At 45.4% G+C, this 18,444-nt stretch overlaps 1 protein-coding gene across 1 annotated transcript in view; it reads right to left on the reverse strand.

Annotated features, from left to right (window-relative positions):
* Positions 1–12,669: 12,669 nt before the first annotated feature.
* ADRA1D (adrenoceptor alpha 1D) overlaps positions 12,670–18,444 on the reverse strand; it is a 51,023-nt gene continuing 45,248 nt past the window's right edge. The window contains exon 2 of the mRNA XM_030025407.2: positions 12,670–17,237. Within this exon, the coding sequence (XP_029881267.1) occupies positions 16,669–17,237 (569 nt within the window). The 3' untranslated portion in view covers positions 12,670–16,668. The remainder of the gene's footprint in view (positions 17,238–18,444) is intronic.

The raw sequence follows: 18,444 nt of genomic DNA on the forward strand, positions 1-18,444 counted from the left end.
GCCCAACCGTTCTCGAAATGCATAGGAATATTTATCTGAGTAAGAAAATATCAAGTCTACAAGAGTGGCAGTCACAAGGAAGAGCGAGACCCATTAGGGTTGCTAAATATATTGAAACAGTGCCTGGATTCAGGGATTTTTCCTTTGGGGTCAGGACCTTGTGGCACAGCAGGTAGGTGACCTGCACTACAACAGGGCAGAAAAGACTGCTTTCCCCGCTCCCTTCTCCCCATGCCACGGACCACCGCACTCTTACCCCTCCGTTAGGTGTGGGTTGCTTTGGCCCATCTGGGAAGAGGAGAAACTCTGACCAGGTTGCAGGAGGATTGAAGAGAGAGGTGAGGACAAGTGGTCAGCGTTAGGTGGAAAACCTCTGGAAGGCGATGTGCTGAAATTAATTTTTTTGGAAAGCAGATGGGTTTTAGGAGGTTTCCAGCAGCTCCCTCCTCCGAAGGCTGCTCTCTGCCCAGTGCTGAACAGCCCCTGTGTTGTGGATATACTCATAGGGATGCTTTTCTAACATAACACAAAGTGGCTGACAATGGGTAAAGGACTCAGGTTTTGATAGCTTTAAAAAAAAAAAAAGAAAAAGATAAGCAGGAAAAACTTGGTATTTTATACCGGGATGCAAGTCAAAGAATCCGGGGCCTCATCCAAAGCCCATTAATGATAAGGGAAAGACTCAGGATGACTTCAGGATATTGGGGTAGCTGGTTGGCAATGGGTTCACATCATATAGACACTTAGGAGCTAATCCAGTGATGATCTGTCTTCTGCAATATGGCACCATTTCTATCTCTGTCCAGCCAAGTCTGATTTTCTTACATACTTCCCACGCTTCCCTTATATTACATGTTCTTTCTGGCTTACCCAGCCCTTTGTATTTGCTGGGAAGAAACCCTATTGACCCAAGGATGTAGAACAGGAATTATAGGAGTTTTTAAAGCCAAGCCCCAGATACAGGAATGGTTTCATTACAGAAGCTCACAGTAAAGCATCTGGTCCTGTTCTGTATGCAATGTGGAACACGTGAACCATATATAAACTGAAAGGTTCCTCTGATACTGGGAATCCCTCTGTGGAAACTGAGAAGGATAACTGGAGAACACATATGTCTTAAATCCAAATAAATGTGTGAATGGTGTGCGTGCTGGAGGTGAAGGGAATATAAACCTGCCGGGCACTGAGACTCCTCTGACCCTCCCTGGGCTTCAACAGAAAGGGAGGAGGCTGAGAAGGTAGACAAATCTCAAAAAGGTCCCTGCAGTCTCTTTTTGATCTCCCCCTGAGACATTATTAGCTGAAGCACTGCCCCATGCTAATATTTCAGCACAGTTTCCAGAAATGAGCTGGCTCACACTTCGGTCTCTTTGCTTGATAGACCCTGCAGTTTTATTTTTGGGGTTAAATGTAGATGAAGCGGGCATGTCAGGTATTTGCCTTGTAGACCTCCCTGCAGACCGTCAAGAGAGAAAAGCCAGCCGTGAACCGCAAACGTCCACAGCTTGTCTCAGGAGGCCTTTCCTGAGGGCGCGGATTGTCTGGGCAGGCATTTTTAAGCAATTGAAATAGGACTTGATTGACTTACTAAAGAAAAGAAGCAAGGACTGGGATAGAGGGAAGGTTACATTTATATTCAAAAAAACCTTAAGGTGAGACTGGGAGAATTACAGGTCATCCCTCCTCCCCAGTGTCCTGGGGAACTTAGTTTGAAATGATATTTAAAAGCAGGATAATGAAGTTTCAGGGGGATAGCTCACGGCAGGAGAGCATGGACCCAGCAGCTTGCAGAGAAGAAAGGTCTCACAGGGGGAATTGCGACTCAATGACCGTGTCAGGAAAACGGTGGATGAAGGAGACTGGGTTGACATGGTGCATTTGGATACCCAGAAGGTCTTTAACAAGGTCACACTAAAGAGCCTCCTGAGGGAGCTAAGGGGTCACAGGATGAGTGGGAAACTATCGTCGTGGCTCTACAGCTGTCCTAGGAGAAAGCAAAGAGGAGGATTAAATGGTCAATTATGGCAGAAGGTCACAGTTCAGTGCTTAGTCCCAGGCGTGCCATGCTGGTTAATGTGCTGCTACACGGCTTGGAAATAGAGGCAGATGAATCCGCTGATGACACAGAACTAATTTAGGTAGTCAAAAGCAAGGAGGAACTTCAGAGACGCCTAAACAAACCAAGGGAATTAGCATCACCATAGCAAAGGAAATTAAGCACTGATAAAATGCAAACTAACACAGAAGAGAGGAGAAATTAAGCAAATCCTGAGCTGGATGGGATTCTCAGATAACCTGTGCCTGGTCAAGAGTGACACCTCTGTATCAGGACAGATTGTTCAATAGAAACTTCTTTTCACCCTATAATTGCAGTCAAGAAAGCAAACCAAACAGTATGTTTTATAAATACTGAGCTGCTGACTAATACCGATAGCACCTTCCCATAAAAATCAATGTGTAGTCCTGAAAAAAACTAATGGCAAAGTTGTTCAGATGGTGGTAACTGGGATCCAGGACCTAGGGACAACTGAGTCACTGGGAGAGACAAAAAACCATTCTCATTATTTACAGCACAAATAAGGGGCTTATTTTGCAAAAGCATATGAATTAATACAGACTGGTTGATGTCACAGGATGCAGAAGACCACGGGTGTGCTGGGACTTGTTGTCCTGCAGATTCAAAATGAAAACAACTCCCGGGATTAGGTTACCTGCCTGGCTCTCCTTCCAGAGGAGACTGATGAGCACGGCGGTGAGGCCACATTGCCTTCCCACAGTACCATCAATATAGCACCTCACGGGGCCATGGCATGGCAGGACCTGCTCCCACTGTCAAAAAGAGTTTGGTTTGTGTTTTTTTTTTTAATCTCACATCCCTTCCTCTCAGTGCCTGTCATCTAAAAATGCCAGATGGACATTGACGATGGCAATCCCTCTGGAGCCCCGTGTCTCCCTGGTGCAGGTTGTTTGCTTCTAAGAGCCGCAAAGCTGTAGAAGTGCTGCTGCTCTGACCAAATGCAATTTTTAGATGCTTGATCATAAGCACTGGCCTATTTCCAGAAAGTCAAAACCTCTGGTAACAACAGCCATATGAAAAATTTGACAGCTTCTCTGCATATTTTGAGTCATTCACAGAGGGGCAAAGATACACTTTACTGGCTCTGGTTTTTCTGATGTAGGCACTTACTGGTAGATCTGCTCTCAATTTTGTCCCTTCATGTATGATTATTTAACTTTCTTCACTGATGAGATTGGGCAGGGAGTTGGACTCGATGATCGTTATGGGTCCCTTCCAACTCGAGATATTCTATGATTCTATGTGGGTGCGATCAAAATGTTGAAATCCCTCTCATGTACTTGGCAGGGAACTCAACCCACTGGGGTTTCTCTGGCTTCATCTGGTGGGCTTTGGTGATGTCGATGTCACATTAGGTCTTCAGCAGGTCCTTGAGTGCCATGTCTGTCCAGCAGAGACACAAGACGGCTTTCCAGATCTTGGCACTGCTGTATCCTCTTGCCTCATCCTACCTCTGGGCCAGGGCAAGACCAGAAGTGCTCTGTCACCTTTGCTCCTGAGTTGGAGAAAAACATAGCGTAGAGATGATGGGGAGCAAGGATTGGGGAGTTCATCACCAAGGGTGATGCCCACATTATGAAAGGCTCCAATTAGGTAGGAGGACTCACTGGCCCCTCTGACCTCAGTGTGATCCCCCCTGTCAGGGGGTCACACAACCCTCTTGGGATTTGGTAGGTTGGTTGTGCCCATGCTTGCTCACCCTACTTGCCCGTGGGTTGCTTGGGCTATGGTGCAAGGAGACTGTAAATCTTGCAAAGTTTAATGAATTCCAGGTCATTAGTGTGGGTACGGTGGAGGGATGGTGGCCTGGAGCAGATGTCCTTGCTATGGTGGAGGTGAAGGTTGAATTGCATGCTGGGGAAGGGGAGCTGGGAGTGGGGAGGTTTTTGCATTCCCTGCCTGAATGAAGGGTATTCTGACCACGATCAAGATTTTTAAAGAGGGTAGAGAGAGGAGGAGAGATGCTGATGTGGTTCATAGCACTCCTGGTTAGAAAGAGATCTGAGCCAGCCACAACTAAATGATTCAAAGCATTGGGAGAGATCAGAGCAGGATCAGTGGACTTTACTAGAGGAATGCTTACAGGAAACCCTCCTGGCAGATCAGAACAACAGTAAGATTGATATTTATTTCCTTTAGAGTTGATTTTACCACCCTAGATCAGGGTGCTTTGCAGTTAAGTGCTGTATTTGGGGCCTTTGTTGAACTACAACTATTTTAGATCAGTGCAACAGCCTTTCAGTAATTGCAACAATTTTCTTCTTAGCTCAGAGTCATTAAGGAGGAAGATAAAGAGAAGGCGGCCATGAGAAATGAAGTTGTGCACCTCAGCAGTGAGAGGCAATCAGTGTCACAGCAGTCGCAGGTGACCAGGGACAAAGAAGATGGAGGTGTGGTATCCACGTGAGCTAACCTCTGCCTTTATACAGCTGAGCAGGCATCTCCGCTTGCTCTGCTTGAAAGCAACACTTTCCGAAGAGAAAAGAACAGGGAGAAGTTGTGGAGAATAAAAGAGGGAGAGAAAAATAAGTTTTTCTGAATAGCTGTGTACATACATAGAGAATACAAAAGCGCTTTTATCATAAACTTCAATTACAATAAATAGACCATTTTATGTATTCACTGGGGAGGTCTGATGAAGATACTTTAGCATAAAAGTGACTCAGTCTCTCTATATCTAGATGCTTCTCAGTACACCCCATTTATTTTCCACTTTTAATGACAAATTTCACTTTCAGTCATCAGCAATTTTTTCTAGCTGATGATATTTACACACCTTATGTTTTGGAGTGAGTCAAGAGAAATCCAAACGAGACTGGCATTTTTGGTTAAATTTCACCATTATCTGGGCAAATGCCGTTTGTGCCCCCAAATGGTGGTGGGTCCTGGCTCCCAGACCCTGCTGAGCTCAGAAATACGGGCTCTGGGAGATGTTGGCTGTCACCCATGTGGGGTGTCCTGGAGAAATGGGTCACAACCAGCTCCTGCTGTGCACCGCTGATTCTTCTTCTTTCTCCTGGTACCCCCCTTGGTGAGACTCAGACAGTAAATACTGGGGTGTCAGGGTGGGAAGGTCTTTCTCTTGGACGTGTATCACTTGACCTCGGTGCCCTTTTTGTCACTGGTCCTTCTGGTGACAGGACAGATGTAATGAAGAGCTATAACCAGTCAGAACAAAGTTGGGTGATGAAAACTTAGGTCATTAATGATTTATGAGCAATGTCGGGGTGCAGGGTGTGCCGACCTTAAGAGCATATCTGAAATGAAACAACAGGGACTGTGTTTTCCCCTTGATGTAAACAAATCAAAACCAGCAGGGAAGAAGAGCGTTTTTACTTTTTTATTATGTTTTTAATATTCTGGACAGTGGCCAATGTTTCTCAATGAAGTGTCTTTAAAAAATGTGCCCAGCCAGCTCTGAGGCTGTTTGAGGGGTGTACGTATGGCTGCTCTGCAGCCTGATAAGAGCTGTTTCTTCTAAGGCTATTCAGAACCTCTAATCACGCCCTCCTGTTGCTTCTCTCCAGAACAAAATGACCGCTGTAAAGCTCTGTGCTCTGCATGTCATGGAAAAAAGGATGGCATTTCTCACTGGAGCCTCAGAGGAATTTATCCCAACGCAAATGGTAACCTACAAAAAAAACATCTCCTAAAGGCGAGAGCTGGAAGCCTTACATGTATGCGCTCCATTCTCCACAGATTCGTAGGTTTGAGGAACAAATGAGGTTGGATGTCTTAATTTCAGCCCCTTGCTCAACACTGGGCCAACTTCAAGGTTGCTCAGGGTCTTGTTCAGTCTAGTTTCTAGTATCTCCAAGGATGGAGGCTGCACAGCCTTTCTGGACCCCTGGTCCAGGGCTGTACTGGACTCAGAGGAAATCTTTCTTTCTTTGTATCTAATGGGAATTTCCCTTGTTGAACGTTGAGCGCGTTGCATGCGAGGGGAGCCTGGCTCTGTCTTCTCTGCAACCCCATTAGAGCAGTGCAACCAGATGCCCACCTAAAACCTTCTTTCCTCTAGGCTGGATGAACCCAGCTCCCTCAGCATCTCCTTGTGTGCATGCTCCAAACTCCTGACCGCTGCCATGGCCTCCTCTGGACCTGCGTTCCAGGTCCCTTTGCACAGCAGCCCGGCCTTCCAGCAAATCGACATTCCTCCGCAAACTGGTGGATCCCGGGGCATTGCCCAAATATCTGCTGATGCATCAGGATCAATGCCCAAATGTCTCCCCTGGATGGGGAAGCAGAATACCTGTTTAACTTTTCTTTTCCTTGATTAATTATTTATGGCCTATGCAAATGGAAGGTCATTTTTTTTTTCTTTTTACTTCTTTTCTTTTCAACTAGTGGTGGTATTCTGGCTGCTCTGTTTGTTCTAAGACTCTCAAAGCAAGAGGTTCATCCAGCTCCTCTTTCAGCCTCTCTCATAGTGAGCTGCAGAGCAGGAAGCCTTTTTCTCCTTTGTTCTGCACTTAGTTGAGAAGTTCCAATTTCATTTGAAGATATTTCCAAATCCTTTTTCAGTTATTTTGGTACCTGATCCCTCCATTAGATATTACCTCTTGAGGAGACCTAGGGGTTGGAATATTTTTAAGCTACATTACATATTTGTAACCTAGTGCAATTAAGGATTTTGGTTTTTCATATTCACCTAAATTATTACTGGGAATAAGCTAATTCATGCAAAGCCTGAGTTGTATCTGTTCACTGCCCATGACTTTTTTTTCTGTGCCATTAACAGTATTTTTAGGAATACATTGGCACAAGCACCATTTTCTTGTTTAAAATAAATATATGGCCCTTTTACTTTGCAGTTGCCTGTCACATTGCCTTTTGGTCTTAGGCTGGCCGTTGCTCCCATGGAAAAAAGTATTTGATCTAGTGAAGTTGGTATGTGACGCATACTGTATACAGTATCCATACATTAATGGCCTTTGCAAGTTCCTCTCAAGTGATATCACCCATTCCTCTTCCTCTTCTCTTTCCCCTATAGTCAATATTGCCTTCTTTTATGAAGGTTTCATAGTGTTTAGTCTTGTGTCTAATACTCAGCAGTCTATCCTGAAAAACTTCCTATCTCTCTAAGTTGTCACGGCATAAGGCAAAAGGTCTATCTGGTTTAATAACTGGTGGAATAAACAAAGAAGCAGCAAAAAAAAAAAAAAGTATGATTAAACAGTCATTTCTCACAGTGGAGGGAGGCTATTGGAAATTGCCTTAAGGTAGTGCTGGGTCCCATAATAGTCACTGTATTCCAAAAAGATCTGGGAAAATGTGTAAATAGGTTGGTGACAGTTTGCTGACAATCCTTCATTATTCAGGGTAGTCAAAGCTAATGCTGAATGTGAATATTTGTGGAAGACATGTCATGATATTGGATTAGCAGGTGGTGAATTTAATACTGATGAATGCAAAATAATGTAGATGAGGAAAGAACTATGCATGGGTGGTCATGCACTAAAAAGTAGTCATTAGCATTCAGGAAAGAGGTGCTGAATCTTTGTGAACAGCTGAAATAGGAACCTCAGCTCTGTGTTCAGTGGTGGTCAAGAAGGCCAATAAAATGTTTGGAATTAATAGGAAAAGAATTGAGAATAAAGAAAAATATCATTATGCCGTGTGCATGATGATGTTATGCACTTAATGATATCCCTGGTGGAACTACAACTGAAATAGTTGGGTTAACTTTGGCCACACGCTCTCAAAAAGGATGTAATGGACCTAGAAGAGGTCAAGGGAAAGAGAGCATTAAGAGTCTGGAAAATCTTCATATACACATGGGCTAAATAGGATAGGACTCCTTCACTGGAAAAGAGATGGTGAGGATGGACATGATGGTCTGTAAGCTCTGAATTAATTACACCCATTTACAGATAGCAGATAGGGAACAGTTATTCATCTCATGTCAGAGTTCAAAACTGGGAAGCAGTGGGCAGCCCATCTACAATGGACAGAAGTTATTGCCACAGGGTGAATTGGACAAGGAACGTAGAGGTGGGATAAAAAGGGGATTAGAAAAATTCGCCCATCTGAGGCCCATTGGTGACCACTTCTTTACTTGTCCTGAGTGTCAAAATCCAATTCCTTGGCTTAAAGGGAGGACAGATAGAGGGAGAGACCTCTCAAGCTGTAAGTCAGGTTCCTTTCTCTGCTAATAAATCCCTCCAAAATAAATATCTAAATGAAAAGAGTAAAAAAAATAACTTGCCTGGCCAATTTCCACCAGCTAAAAATAGCTGCAGGGGCCCTTGATAGAAAAATGTAATGCAAAGAAATTGGATGCTAAAAATAAAGTAAGAAATAAACAAATTAGGGAGAGGAGCGGAGCGGAGAGGAGAGGAGAGGAGAGGAGAGGAGAGGAGAGAGGAGACCTTTCCATCCAGGTCCCTTTGGGTCAGCGGCAGATGCCTCAGCCTTCTGTATTTTCTACTTTCAGCAAAACAGGTGCAATCTTTTGGCAATTTTTTGAGCTCATCAGGGCTTGCCAAGTCAGGCAGAAAAACATTTATTTTTAAGGCCAGACAGCATATTTTGATAATTTAGCCTGACCTCCTGTATAAGCAGGGCAGGAGAGCAAATTTTTACATCAAGCCCATTACTTCTCCCTGAGCCAGAGCATGCATTAGAAAATAATTCTCTCTTTTCTTCTCTCCCAAGTTTTGCTTTTCAAGAACCCCTCACATCTTTGAGAAAATTTCCTCCATTTGTTAATTACTCCCCGTGCTCACTTTGGTTTTAATCTTAATTTGCCTAACCTCAGCTTCCTGCCAGTGGAGTTACCAGTCCTTTGCCTGTTGAACGACAGAGTCCTGCTTACCCAGACCCCCGGAGGTCACTGCTGTGGATGTGGTCTGGAGAGAGGGGCTCAGCTGAAGTATGTATGACTCTCAGGAATAGCACTGAGCCAGAGGAAAGATGATCGTTTAGAGACTAATAAGAGAAAGTGGAGACTAGAAAGAAAAGCTAAACCTCGTCTACTAGTAAATTAAGCAGTAAGGGAATGTTTATTCCCCTCTACAGGCAGTTTGTTAACACAGTCCCTTGCTCAGTTTAAAAAGCTGGAGGTGCAGTTAATACCCAGGGTGCAATCAGGAATAGGTGGCCAATTCTCAAAACTTGAAAAAATTTTTTTCTAATTCCTTCAGGGGTAGAGTAGGGAGGAGAACATATAGAACAGTACAGAATACGGAATGATATGGCTCAGAGGAGCCTCAAAAGACTTAGATTGCCCCACAACCCGCAGCAGGATCCGTCCCATCTAAAATGCTACCTAAGACAAATATTTGTCTGAACTCCAGTGATGGAGAATCCACATCCTTTCTCGGCAACTGATATCAGTAATGGAATATTAGAAAACTCATTACTGATTTCTGCATCACCCACGTGGTGATTCAGCGGCTGCACTTAACATGCTGGCTTTTGGGTAGTAGCTTCTGGCTCAGGAGGACATGGGGGACAGCCTGGGTATGGTCAGCCTCAGACAGAAGAGTGCTTTTGCCACGAGAACACAAAAATGTATTTGAAAGATAAAATCCATACATATATATGTGTGTATCTGTGTATATCTATGTAGACATATCTATTTATACATATATATGCATATATAACTATATAAAAACATATTTACCCACTGCCAAAACCCCCATACCCTAAAGCTTTGAGAAGCAACATTTAAACTTGCAAGCCTAAACCAGGTTAGAAATGAAAGCGCCACAGCAATCAACATTAAATTGTATTTGTGCCGTGAATCATCTGTTGAAGACTGTAATAATAAGCATGCATAAAACAATGGCAATTTACTCACACATTAACAGTACTGCTGTCAAGGTAGCAAGGCTTTTAAACCCGTAAAACTACCTTGCTGTGATAAAAACAGGGTTACCCAAGGGCATTCCCTTTTTCCAATAATTTGCTGAGAAATTCCAATCTGTGTCAAAGCAACTTGTCAATGACAAAGAGCTTTTGGGATAACTCAGTGTAGCTATAGTTTTGCCTTGCATGTTCTAATCGGTGCACGCTGGGTCTTTTTTTGTGTTCCGGCCAGGTTTCTGTATTTCAAACACCTTCTGTGAAACTGGCAATGAAAACTCTGCATTTGATAGGGAGAAAGGCTCTTGCAATGGTATTCCTCTACTAATCATGCCACCTGAAGCCTCCCGGCCATGGATAGGGCTAGGCTTTTGGACCTTCTCTTTCCAAAAACACCCTCCTGCCACAACAGAACTAAAATTTCTGATCCATGTGTTATTCTGTCAGGCTTTATAGCAACCACAGATCTGCTAGGAGAGAGCAGTGGGGTTTGACTAGGCAATGTTGTGTCTCCGAGCAGCGATGCTGCTACTTAATTATGGTTAGATTTCAATGAGATTTCAGAGTCAATGATAGTCCTTAGGGATTTTTTTTTCCATCCAGAAGGTAGCAGCTGTGGAGGAAAGAAGAGTAAATATTCAGCACAGGACCTGGATGGAGCCTTGAATTTTTTGTGAAATACCCAAATTCTTCCTTAAGGTCTTAGTGAGAATTTTATCATGGTCAACTGGACCTATCATGGGCAGAATCCCTGCCTTGCCTCAGTCTTCTTGAAGGTAAAGGAGAGAAGTGCAGGAAGTCCAGCAATTTCCAAACTGTGTGAAATGTGCTTTATGCTGTGTTGTGAAAATGAAATTGGAGAGCTGGGCATAATAAATGGTAGGTAATGTTTCCAGAAAATGTATAAAAATTATTTTTGATGTCTACACCCTATCCTCCAAACCCCAAGACATCTATTATCCACCAGCATTGCACACAGGAAATCTTTAAATTTGGCTGAGTTTGGTTTATTGAACAGAACAGAACTGAACATTCTGCTCTAACTCCTTTTTTTTGGCCTCATGAGATTTCAAGATAGGTTACTATCTCTGACTTGTCCTTCCCACCCTCTTGGCAGGACTCTGTCTCCCAGGATGCCATAGGGACTGGGTGGTGTGGTCCATCCTGCAAGTCAAGCATCGATGTGACTTTTGATGATATGTTCAACCACAGTAAATATCCTGTGTCCTCTTTTCCTTAGGGAAAAGGGGCTATCAGACCTTTACTTTCTGTCTTTTCTTTGCTCCCAGCTTACAGATCAGGTCCTTCTGCCATGTTCCTGAGTCAATTTTGCATAACAGATTTGGGGTTGCATGGGGCAAAGGAGAGAAGGAGGCACTGGGACTTGCACAGGTCACGTATGATCCCTGCGAGGCTGCATTAATAGATGCACGGTCTTTTGCGGGCTGCTGTGAGATGAGATTGCTAAGCCAGACCAGCACCAGCTCGGGCTCTGACAGACACCAGGACGACGTAGCCCTGGGCCCTGACGCTGTCTGCATAGCTCAGGCCACACAATGTTCTTAACGGATTAATCTTGGGGTGAGGAAGGATGCCAAAAGCAAGATGCCCAGCCCAGCCTTGTGGCTCCAAAGGCTGATTCAGTCCTCGTGGCCGCGGCATGGGTCTTTCTTATCGTACCCTTGGAGAAGTCAACAGTTGAGCATCTAATGCTTTCTCCCTGGCATCCAAGCAGGGCAGCAGCCTGGCTTGACGGTCATACAGAAGGGAAAGAAATCCCTTTAAAAAAAGTGAGCAGCATCAGTCAAAAGCATCCTTTGCTGTGGGCTTGCCAGGGGACACAGCATCCATCCCCCTTCCCCAGCATCAGTGTGACTCAACCACACGTGAACATTAGCAAAACGCACAGCGAAGTCATGACAATCTTTCCCCAGAGCTGTTGAGTTGCATTTCGTGGCTGCTCTCTTTGCCTCTGCCTGGAGCTGTGCCTGAAGGACAGGCAGCCTTGGGCTGTGTTTGGTCATTTGCATGGTAAAGAAATATTTCTGGAATACTTGTTGGATGTTTTCAGAGCTCAGTTTCTCCCCTCACCGCATTTCAGACTCTGTTATGTGATATTGCTCTAGCATACTAGAGGTGAGGCAGGTGTTTTGTCTTCTTTTGCTGTTTTCCTCTCTGGGCTTTTCAGCTCAGAGTCCTTCCCATGCTACCCAGCCCCAAGACACAACTGCCCAGTATCTACAGGTGTCATCAGGCTGCATTTTGTGAAATAAAGTACCTGGAGTGAGACGGGAACGTAAGAAATGCTATTTCCATTTCACTACGGGTAGTGCTTTTGTGAGTAATGCTGGAATTTTAACTTTAGAAGAAAAATGAAAAATTTCCAGAAAAATTTTCAACAAGCTGAAATTTCAGTTTTCATTAAAAAACCCTACTTTGATGGCAATTCTTTCACCAGAGCTTGTTTCTGACCACCAACTACGCAACAGCCTTCCCTCCTCCACTCCCATGGGTGCATCCAGATTCCTCCTGCTCCAGGGAGCATCTCAGAGAAGACATGGCTGGTGCAACCCCTTCATCCCTGCATGGCACGAAGCTGAGAGTGTCCTCTTCTGACTTGTTTTTATTATAAATTCTTGCATGTGGGAGCCATTATCCTTGTGAAATTACAAAAAAGTCTTTGAGAAAAAAACAGCAGTGGATAATTTGCAGGTTTTTCTTCCTCCCTCCCTCATCCCCTACAACCCCTGTTTTAAAAATCAGACACAGGAACAATTCACAGCAACAGTTTAGACAGGTTTGTGCATGTATTTGGTACAAACAAACAAAAATATGTGCATTCTGTTTCATAGAGCTTACATCAATCTGACAGAACTTGAATCACAAAACAGAAATACTCTGGCTAATAAATACATCTGGGGATGAAAAATAAAAATCTATACATAAAAAATTCCAATGTCTGCTAAAGAAAATGTACACTTATATACACACTGTAAACAATAGTAATGCAACCCAACTGTAGTCCAGCTCAGGCTGACAGGGACCTTCCTTCCCCCTTAAATAGGACTCGTGAGAGTCTACTGACATAAAAACTGCTGTTCACCATCCTCAACACTTGGTTCGTTGAAACAGCAAGGTCTGACGATGCAATAGTGACATGAAGCCAGTGCCATGAGGTGAGAGCTGCTGGATAACCAAGGTACGGGTGCTTTGGGAAATGGCCTGCTTGGCAGATTTGGAGAAACGGGGCCATGTCCTCAGCTGGTCGCACCCTTGTGGGTCCAGAGAAGTCAGTGGGATCAGACCAAATTTACATGCTGGAGGTCTGAGACCATTTTTCCAAATCTGGGAGAGCTTGGAGATTTAGGGAATCAAAGAGAAATGCACAGTTTTAGATACTCAGCTCATACTTCAGAAAACATTGTCCTTCCTGCCCTGCCAGCAAAGGCAGCCCTGTCTGCTCTAAATGGAGCTCTACAAGAACAGCCTCAGGGTCCAGTCCTGGCACTGCTTCTTCTGATGCAAGATGCTAAAGCAAAGCGGGGTTCTGCTTAGGTAAGAAACAAGTATTTTGCCTGAATGCAGCACAGCAGAGCTCAGAACTTTCCTACAGCACCTTCTGGGGTATCTCTCGGAGCCGGATCAAATGTAGTAAGTAAATGAGCCAGAGTTCTGGCATTTATGTGTGTGTATGCATATGTGTGCTTAAATAGACTTTATCCTCATTTTCTCCCTGTAGGTCTGTAAAGAATTGGGATGGAGAGGCAGTAAACCTCCAGACTAATCTTTCTTTCCCTTCCAGATGCTTTCAAGGGTCTGGAGGCTGTAAATGTAAATGTTTCAAAAATGGGAAAAAAAGAAGTATATTTAAAAGATCAGGGAGAAGTCTAAGCAATAATGTCAACTCATTCGTGGGAATTAACTTCTTGCTAGCAATTGTTAAAAGCCTCTCCAAAGTCTCAATTTATAGGAGGACATCTGCCCATTTATAGGAGAATGTCTGCCCATTTATAGGAGAATGTCTGCTATTTTGGAGATGACACATATATAAATAAACATAGTAAGCGGTGTATGTGTATCTGTATGGTCATGGATGCACATGCTACCATGTGCGATGGGTGTCTGGCTGTGGAAAGACACCAGATAAACCTGATCCTGAGCATCAGAGAACATTTAATGGCAAAGGTCCATCTTCCCCTTGACTAGGCTTTCACTTCTGATGATATCTGTATCAGTTCTTCCTAAACTGTGTCCCCAAATTGCTTACATTACGCACTTGCATGTGTTAGACCTGCAAAGCAGTGTCACCAGAACAGGGTCCCAAAAATGCAGATCTGGGTGCATTTACTCCCTCCGACAGTGGCATGTGTGCACACGCATCCTGAGAGACGGGTGGAAGGTGGGAGGAGTAATGTTTTCACCTCAACCTTCCACGCATCTCTGCTCTTCAGCAGCTGCCCTCTCCCTGATGCCTTCTCTGCTACCTCCCCAGTGCCAGAGTGCGCTTTCCCATCGGGATCCCCCAAAAGCCCAGGAAACCAGTGGCAGCTGCAGTCCTGACACTGCAAAATGACTTTCTGTGTTACCCCATCATCACTGTAGGGTCTCACTTCCCTTGAAGGCCAAAGAAATGGGGAAAAAAAAAGATACATTTCACCACAGAGGTTCCCATGGGGTACTGGGCCCTTGCTTTGGTAGGGTTGAACTCCTCATGCTGGCAACCTCTGGCTGATTTTGCAGACACCGGCAAACAGGCAAGCAGTAATGAGTCTGGGTTCAGGGTAAGTGCAATGCTGCCCATGTGCCTTGGTGGGATTTGCTGCTGGGAGGAAAATATTTGGACAAAATCTGCAGGTCTTTGTGCAGCAATTCGTCCAGTTCAGAGTCTGGCATTGAGTAAAGGGCAGAAGGGTGTTAAGGGTGTTGAGATGGGACCAACTCCAGATATCATGTCTCAGTATGCACTGTACAAAAAAGTAAAAAATAAAAGTAGTCCAACTTTTCCTCTGTTTGATTTCCTTTAAAGCAAATAAACAGCAGAAAGAAAGGTGACATTCTCTTTGCTATGCCTAGGAGCCTTTCACCTTCCTTTGATAGCCACCCTTAAGGGGATTAGCTAGATGTGCTGGAGGCACATTCATGAAAGACTCTTAATGGGTTTGCAGGACAGTGCTGATATGGATGGGTTTCCATCCAGGACACGTTCAGTGTCATGTTTCCACCCGTCAACTTCATGTTCCTGTTCTTCAGTCACCTGGCTTGAGACACTGCACCTCAGATCCAGACTTTGCCTCCATCGCCTACATGCCTCCTGCCTCTGCTCACGGCTTAATCTGGTGGTCATTCTTTGTGGTTCCTTGCCTGTCTGAAATTCGATAAAACCAGTGCCTGCAATGCATGGCCAAGTAGAGTTTGGGCGACCATTTTCTGAGTTGCAAAGCACGATTTGTGTGAGCCAGGCCAAGGTGGGCTTGTCATGGCTCCAACGTCCCTGAGGCCCCTGGAGGAGGCCATGGTGCCCTCCTGAGGGGAGCTCACACTCTGGGGCTGTGAGCAGGGCAAAAAAAACCCCCCTTATTGACATTGTCTTTGACCATTCTAGTGGACATAACCAAGGGCAATTGCTGATAGCCACCGAAGGCTTTGATGTATCAGATATGTGGGAAGCCACCTGAGAGAAGAGTCATGGGTGTGACCCTGACTGGGGAGAAGATCCATCTACACAAGGGAGCTCCAACTGCTTGCCAGCTCCCTTTTAGCTTTGACTCTATGGGTAGTAGAAACGGGCCCCAAACTCCGCCATCTCACCTTTCCTGAGTCACAGCGCAGGTTCACTATGGAGTTGAGCAAAACCCCTAGGACGCATCTTTATTCCATGTTGTTCGAGAGAGACAACAACAAGAGCAAGAAGGGGATAGAAAAGGTTGGGGATGACTGACACCAAAAGGAGCTGCTTTCTCGCTGTATCACAGATGGTTGTGCACTAGAGCAAGGTGGGTTGCAAGTGTTTCACTGGAAAGTGAAATAAGAAATGCATCACAGGTTGGAATTAGAGAAGACAGACCTGCACACCCATTGACATTGGCGTACACATCTGGACTGCTCCTCTGGCCTAAAACCAGGTTATGTGGAAGGGGCAAAGCTGTGGTCACTGCAGACATGATGGCTGAGAGCCAGGGTCCCCCCACCCTGCTTGGGAATACCACAGTCTGCTTGCCCTCCAAAGCAAAGGCCTCGGCTGGAGGTCCTGTCCAGCCCTGTAGACCTACAAGCTCCCAACCTATAATCTAAAGGATCAGCTACCAGCTACTGCTCGGCAGCGTGCTTTCTGGGTGCTGCCTCTGGATGGAAACATGATCACATGTACTAAGGCAGGGTTGGCACCTTTTGGGGTTTGATCTTTTCGTTAGATTTTATGGTGGTGTTTTTAAGGCAAAGGAGACATCCTGGTTTCCCTTAATTGCACAGCTTCTTCCAAAGTCAAAGGTAACCACCCACTGGAGGAAACAGCTCTTGACCTAAGGCCATATCCACCCCACATTTTCCCCTCCTGCTGTGGCTCATTAAAATGGGATATGCCATTGGCTTTTATTTGAGGAACCCATAATCCCACAGAAGGGGCTGACCTCTGCGTGAGGGATGCTTGTATAACCTTTGGGCAACTGCATTTTATACCTGATTGCTGCTTCCAGTCTGCCTGACAGACCCACAAATGGTATCCCTTCACGTTTCTGCTAGATACCTCTAAAGAAACCATCGACAGCTGTCCTAGCGATATCTGTTCAAATATCTGTTTCTCGCAGCCCGCAGCAGTCTGTTAAGTCATAGGTTTGATAGTCGATGGTTTCCGTGAAGTCATGAGGGATCCCGATAGAGACAGACTCCACCTCTGTTTTGTAGGTGGCTGTCATCCCCCCTTTGCTGGAACCACCCCGGATTTTGTTGGAAAGGCTGTTCATCTTCTCCTTCAGCTGGGTGGATGCTGGTTTCTGGAAAGGAGTGAGCATTTTCCAGCCCTTAAAGCTGAGTGTTCGCCTCTTACTGGCTCTCTCCTGCAAGGAGGAGTTAAATATGAACGAGCTGTTCAGGGTGTTAATCCTGGGCCTCAGGTCCGTCTCGGAGTCTTGCACCGAGCTGTTCACAGAGGCCCCTCGCCAGTGGTGGTCGTAGACGCGCCAGATGGGCCGTCTTCTCCGGTGGCATTGGCACTTGAGCAGCCTGATGAAAGCTCGCTTGAACTCTTTGCTGGAGCACGGGTAGATGATGGGGTTCACGCAGCTGTTGAAGTATCCCAGCCAGAAGATGACCTTGAAGACAATTTCAGAGGGCTTCAGAGATGGGAAGAACGAACCTTGGAAGAGATTAAAAGAAATATGGTTAGAAGAAGGGGAAGGGTATGGCAGCACACGGTAGCAAAGGTGGTGGTCAGCCCAGTCTGGAAGAGGCGAGACCTGCAGTAAAGGCTGAAGGTGCGATTCTGCTATTAGGTCCTTGGCTAGCAATGCCGTTGCCACTGGAGTGAAGATCTGGCCACTGCAGGACTGCAAGGCATCGACCCTAAAGTGATAATGATGGATAATACTATGTCTTTGGCAGAAGCCTCCTAGCCCCCACTGCGAAAAGGCTCCTAGCAATGGACCCAGGACCCTCAAACACAGCTGTGAGCCGTCATGGCAAGCCCATACAGGTTGGAGGGAGGCTGTTAATTGTTGCAGGAGCTACGCAAGTATGAGGGGTGGTGGGGATGGAAGATTTTTGGCACACCTCTCTCCAGATAACCATCCAGCTAACACCTGCCCCCTGCCAAATCCAGCATGCACTGTGTTTTGAATGGGATCCACTCCAGAGGATAAAGTCCTGGTGCAGGATCCAACAGCCCCATGGCCAAATCTGTTTACCTCACTGTGGGTTAAGCCATTCTGCTCTGAATTGATGCAGGAGACTTGCACCCAAGAGATATCTTCCATACGTGGGGGCCAGGCTGTTGTCTGAGACCCTATGGCAGGAGCTGAGGCCATCGTTTTGGGGAACAGGTTCAGTGGTCCCCATGCCTCCCTAGTTTATCAGCACAAGGCAGCCAGGCCGTGTCCTGTTCCAGATCAGACAGCAAAAATTATTGCTCGGCTGGTTTGCATGGATCGGTTCTTGGTGCCTACCTCTTCCTACGTGTTGCACCGCACAGTTCACCACTGCAATGTAAAAGGATAGCTACAGCCCTGCCACCTGCACTGATGGAAGAGCAACAGCCCTTCACCTACTACACCCACGTATTTTGGGTCATCAATGTCACACACCCTCTGTTCTAATTTTGCAGTGATGCTAAGTTGGACCCTTAAGCTGGGCTCAGATAACATCCACTGCTCCAAGCTTGTACCTGCTACTTGAAAACTCTTTTGTCTACCCCAACCCCTATTTATGCTTTTGTGCTGGAGGTTCACCGTGGTTTTCTTGGTGAAAAAGCCGGAGATTTTTTTTGCAGCCAGAAGGTGTCAGTGTTGCTCCCCCATGGCCCCATCACTTAGCCTTCCCCACTCAGATCTGAAATAACTTTCTGACTC

The sequence above is a fragment of the Aquila chrysaetos genome, chromosome 1 (genome assembly GCF_900496995.4).
Source record: "Aquila chrysaetos chrysaetos chromosome 1, bAquChr1.4, whole genome shotgun sequence".
In the NCBI taxonomy this organism is placed as follows: domain Eukaryota; kingdom Metazoa; phylum Chordata; class Aves; order Accipitriformes; family Accipitridae; genus Aquila; species Aquila chrysaetos.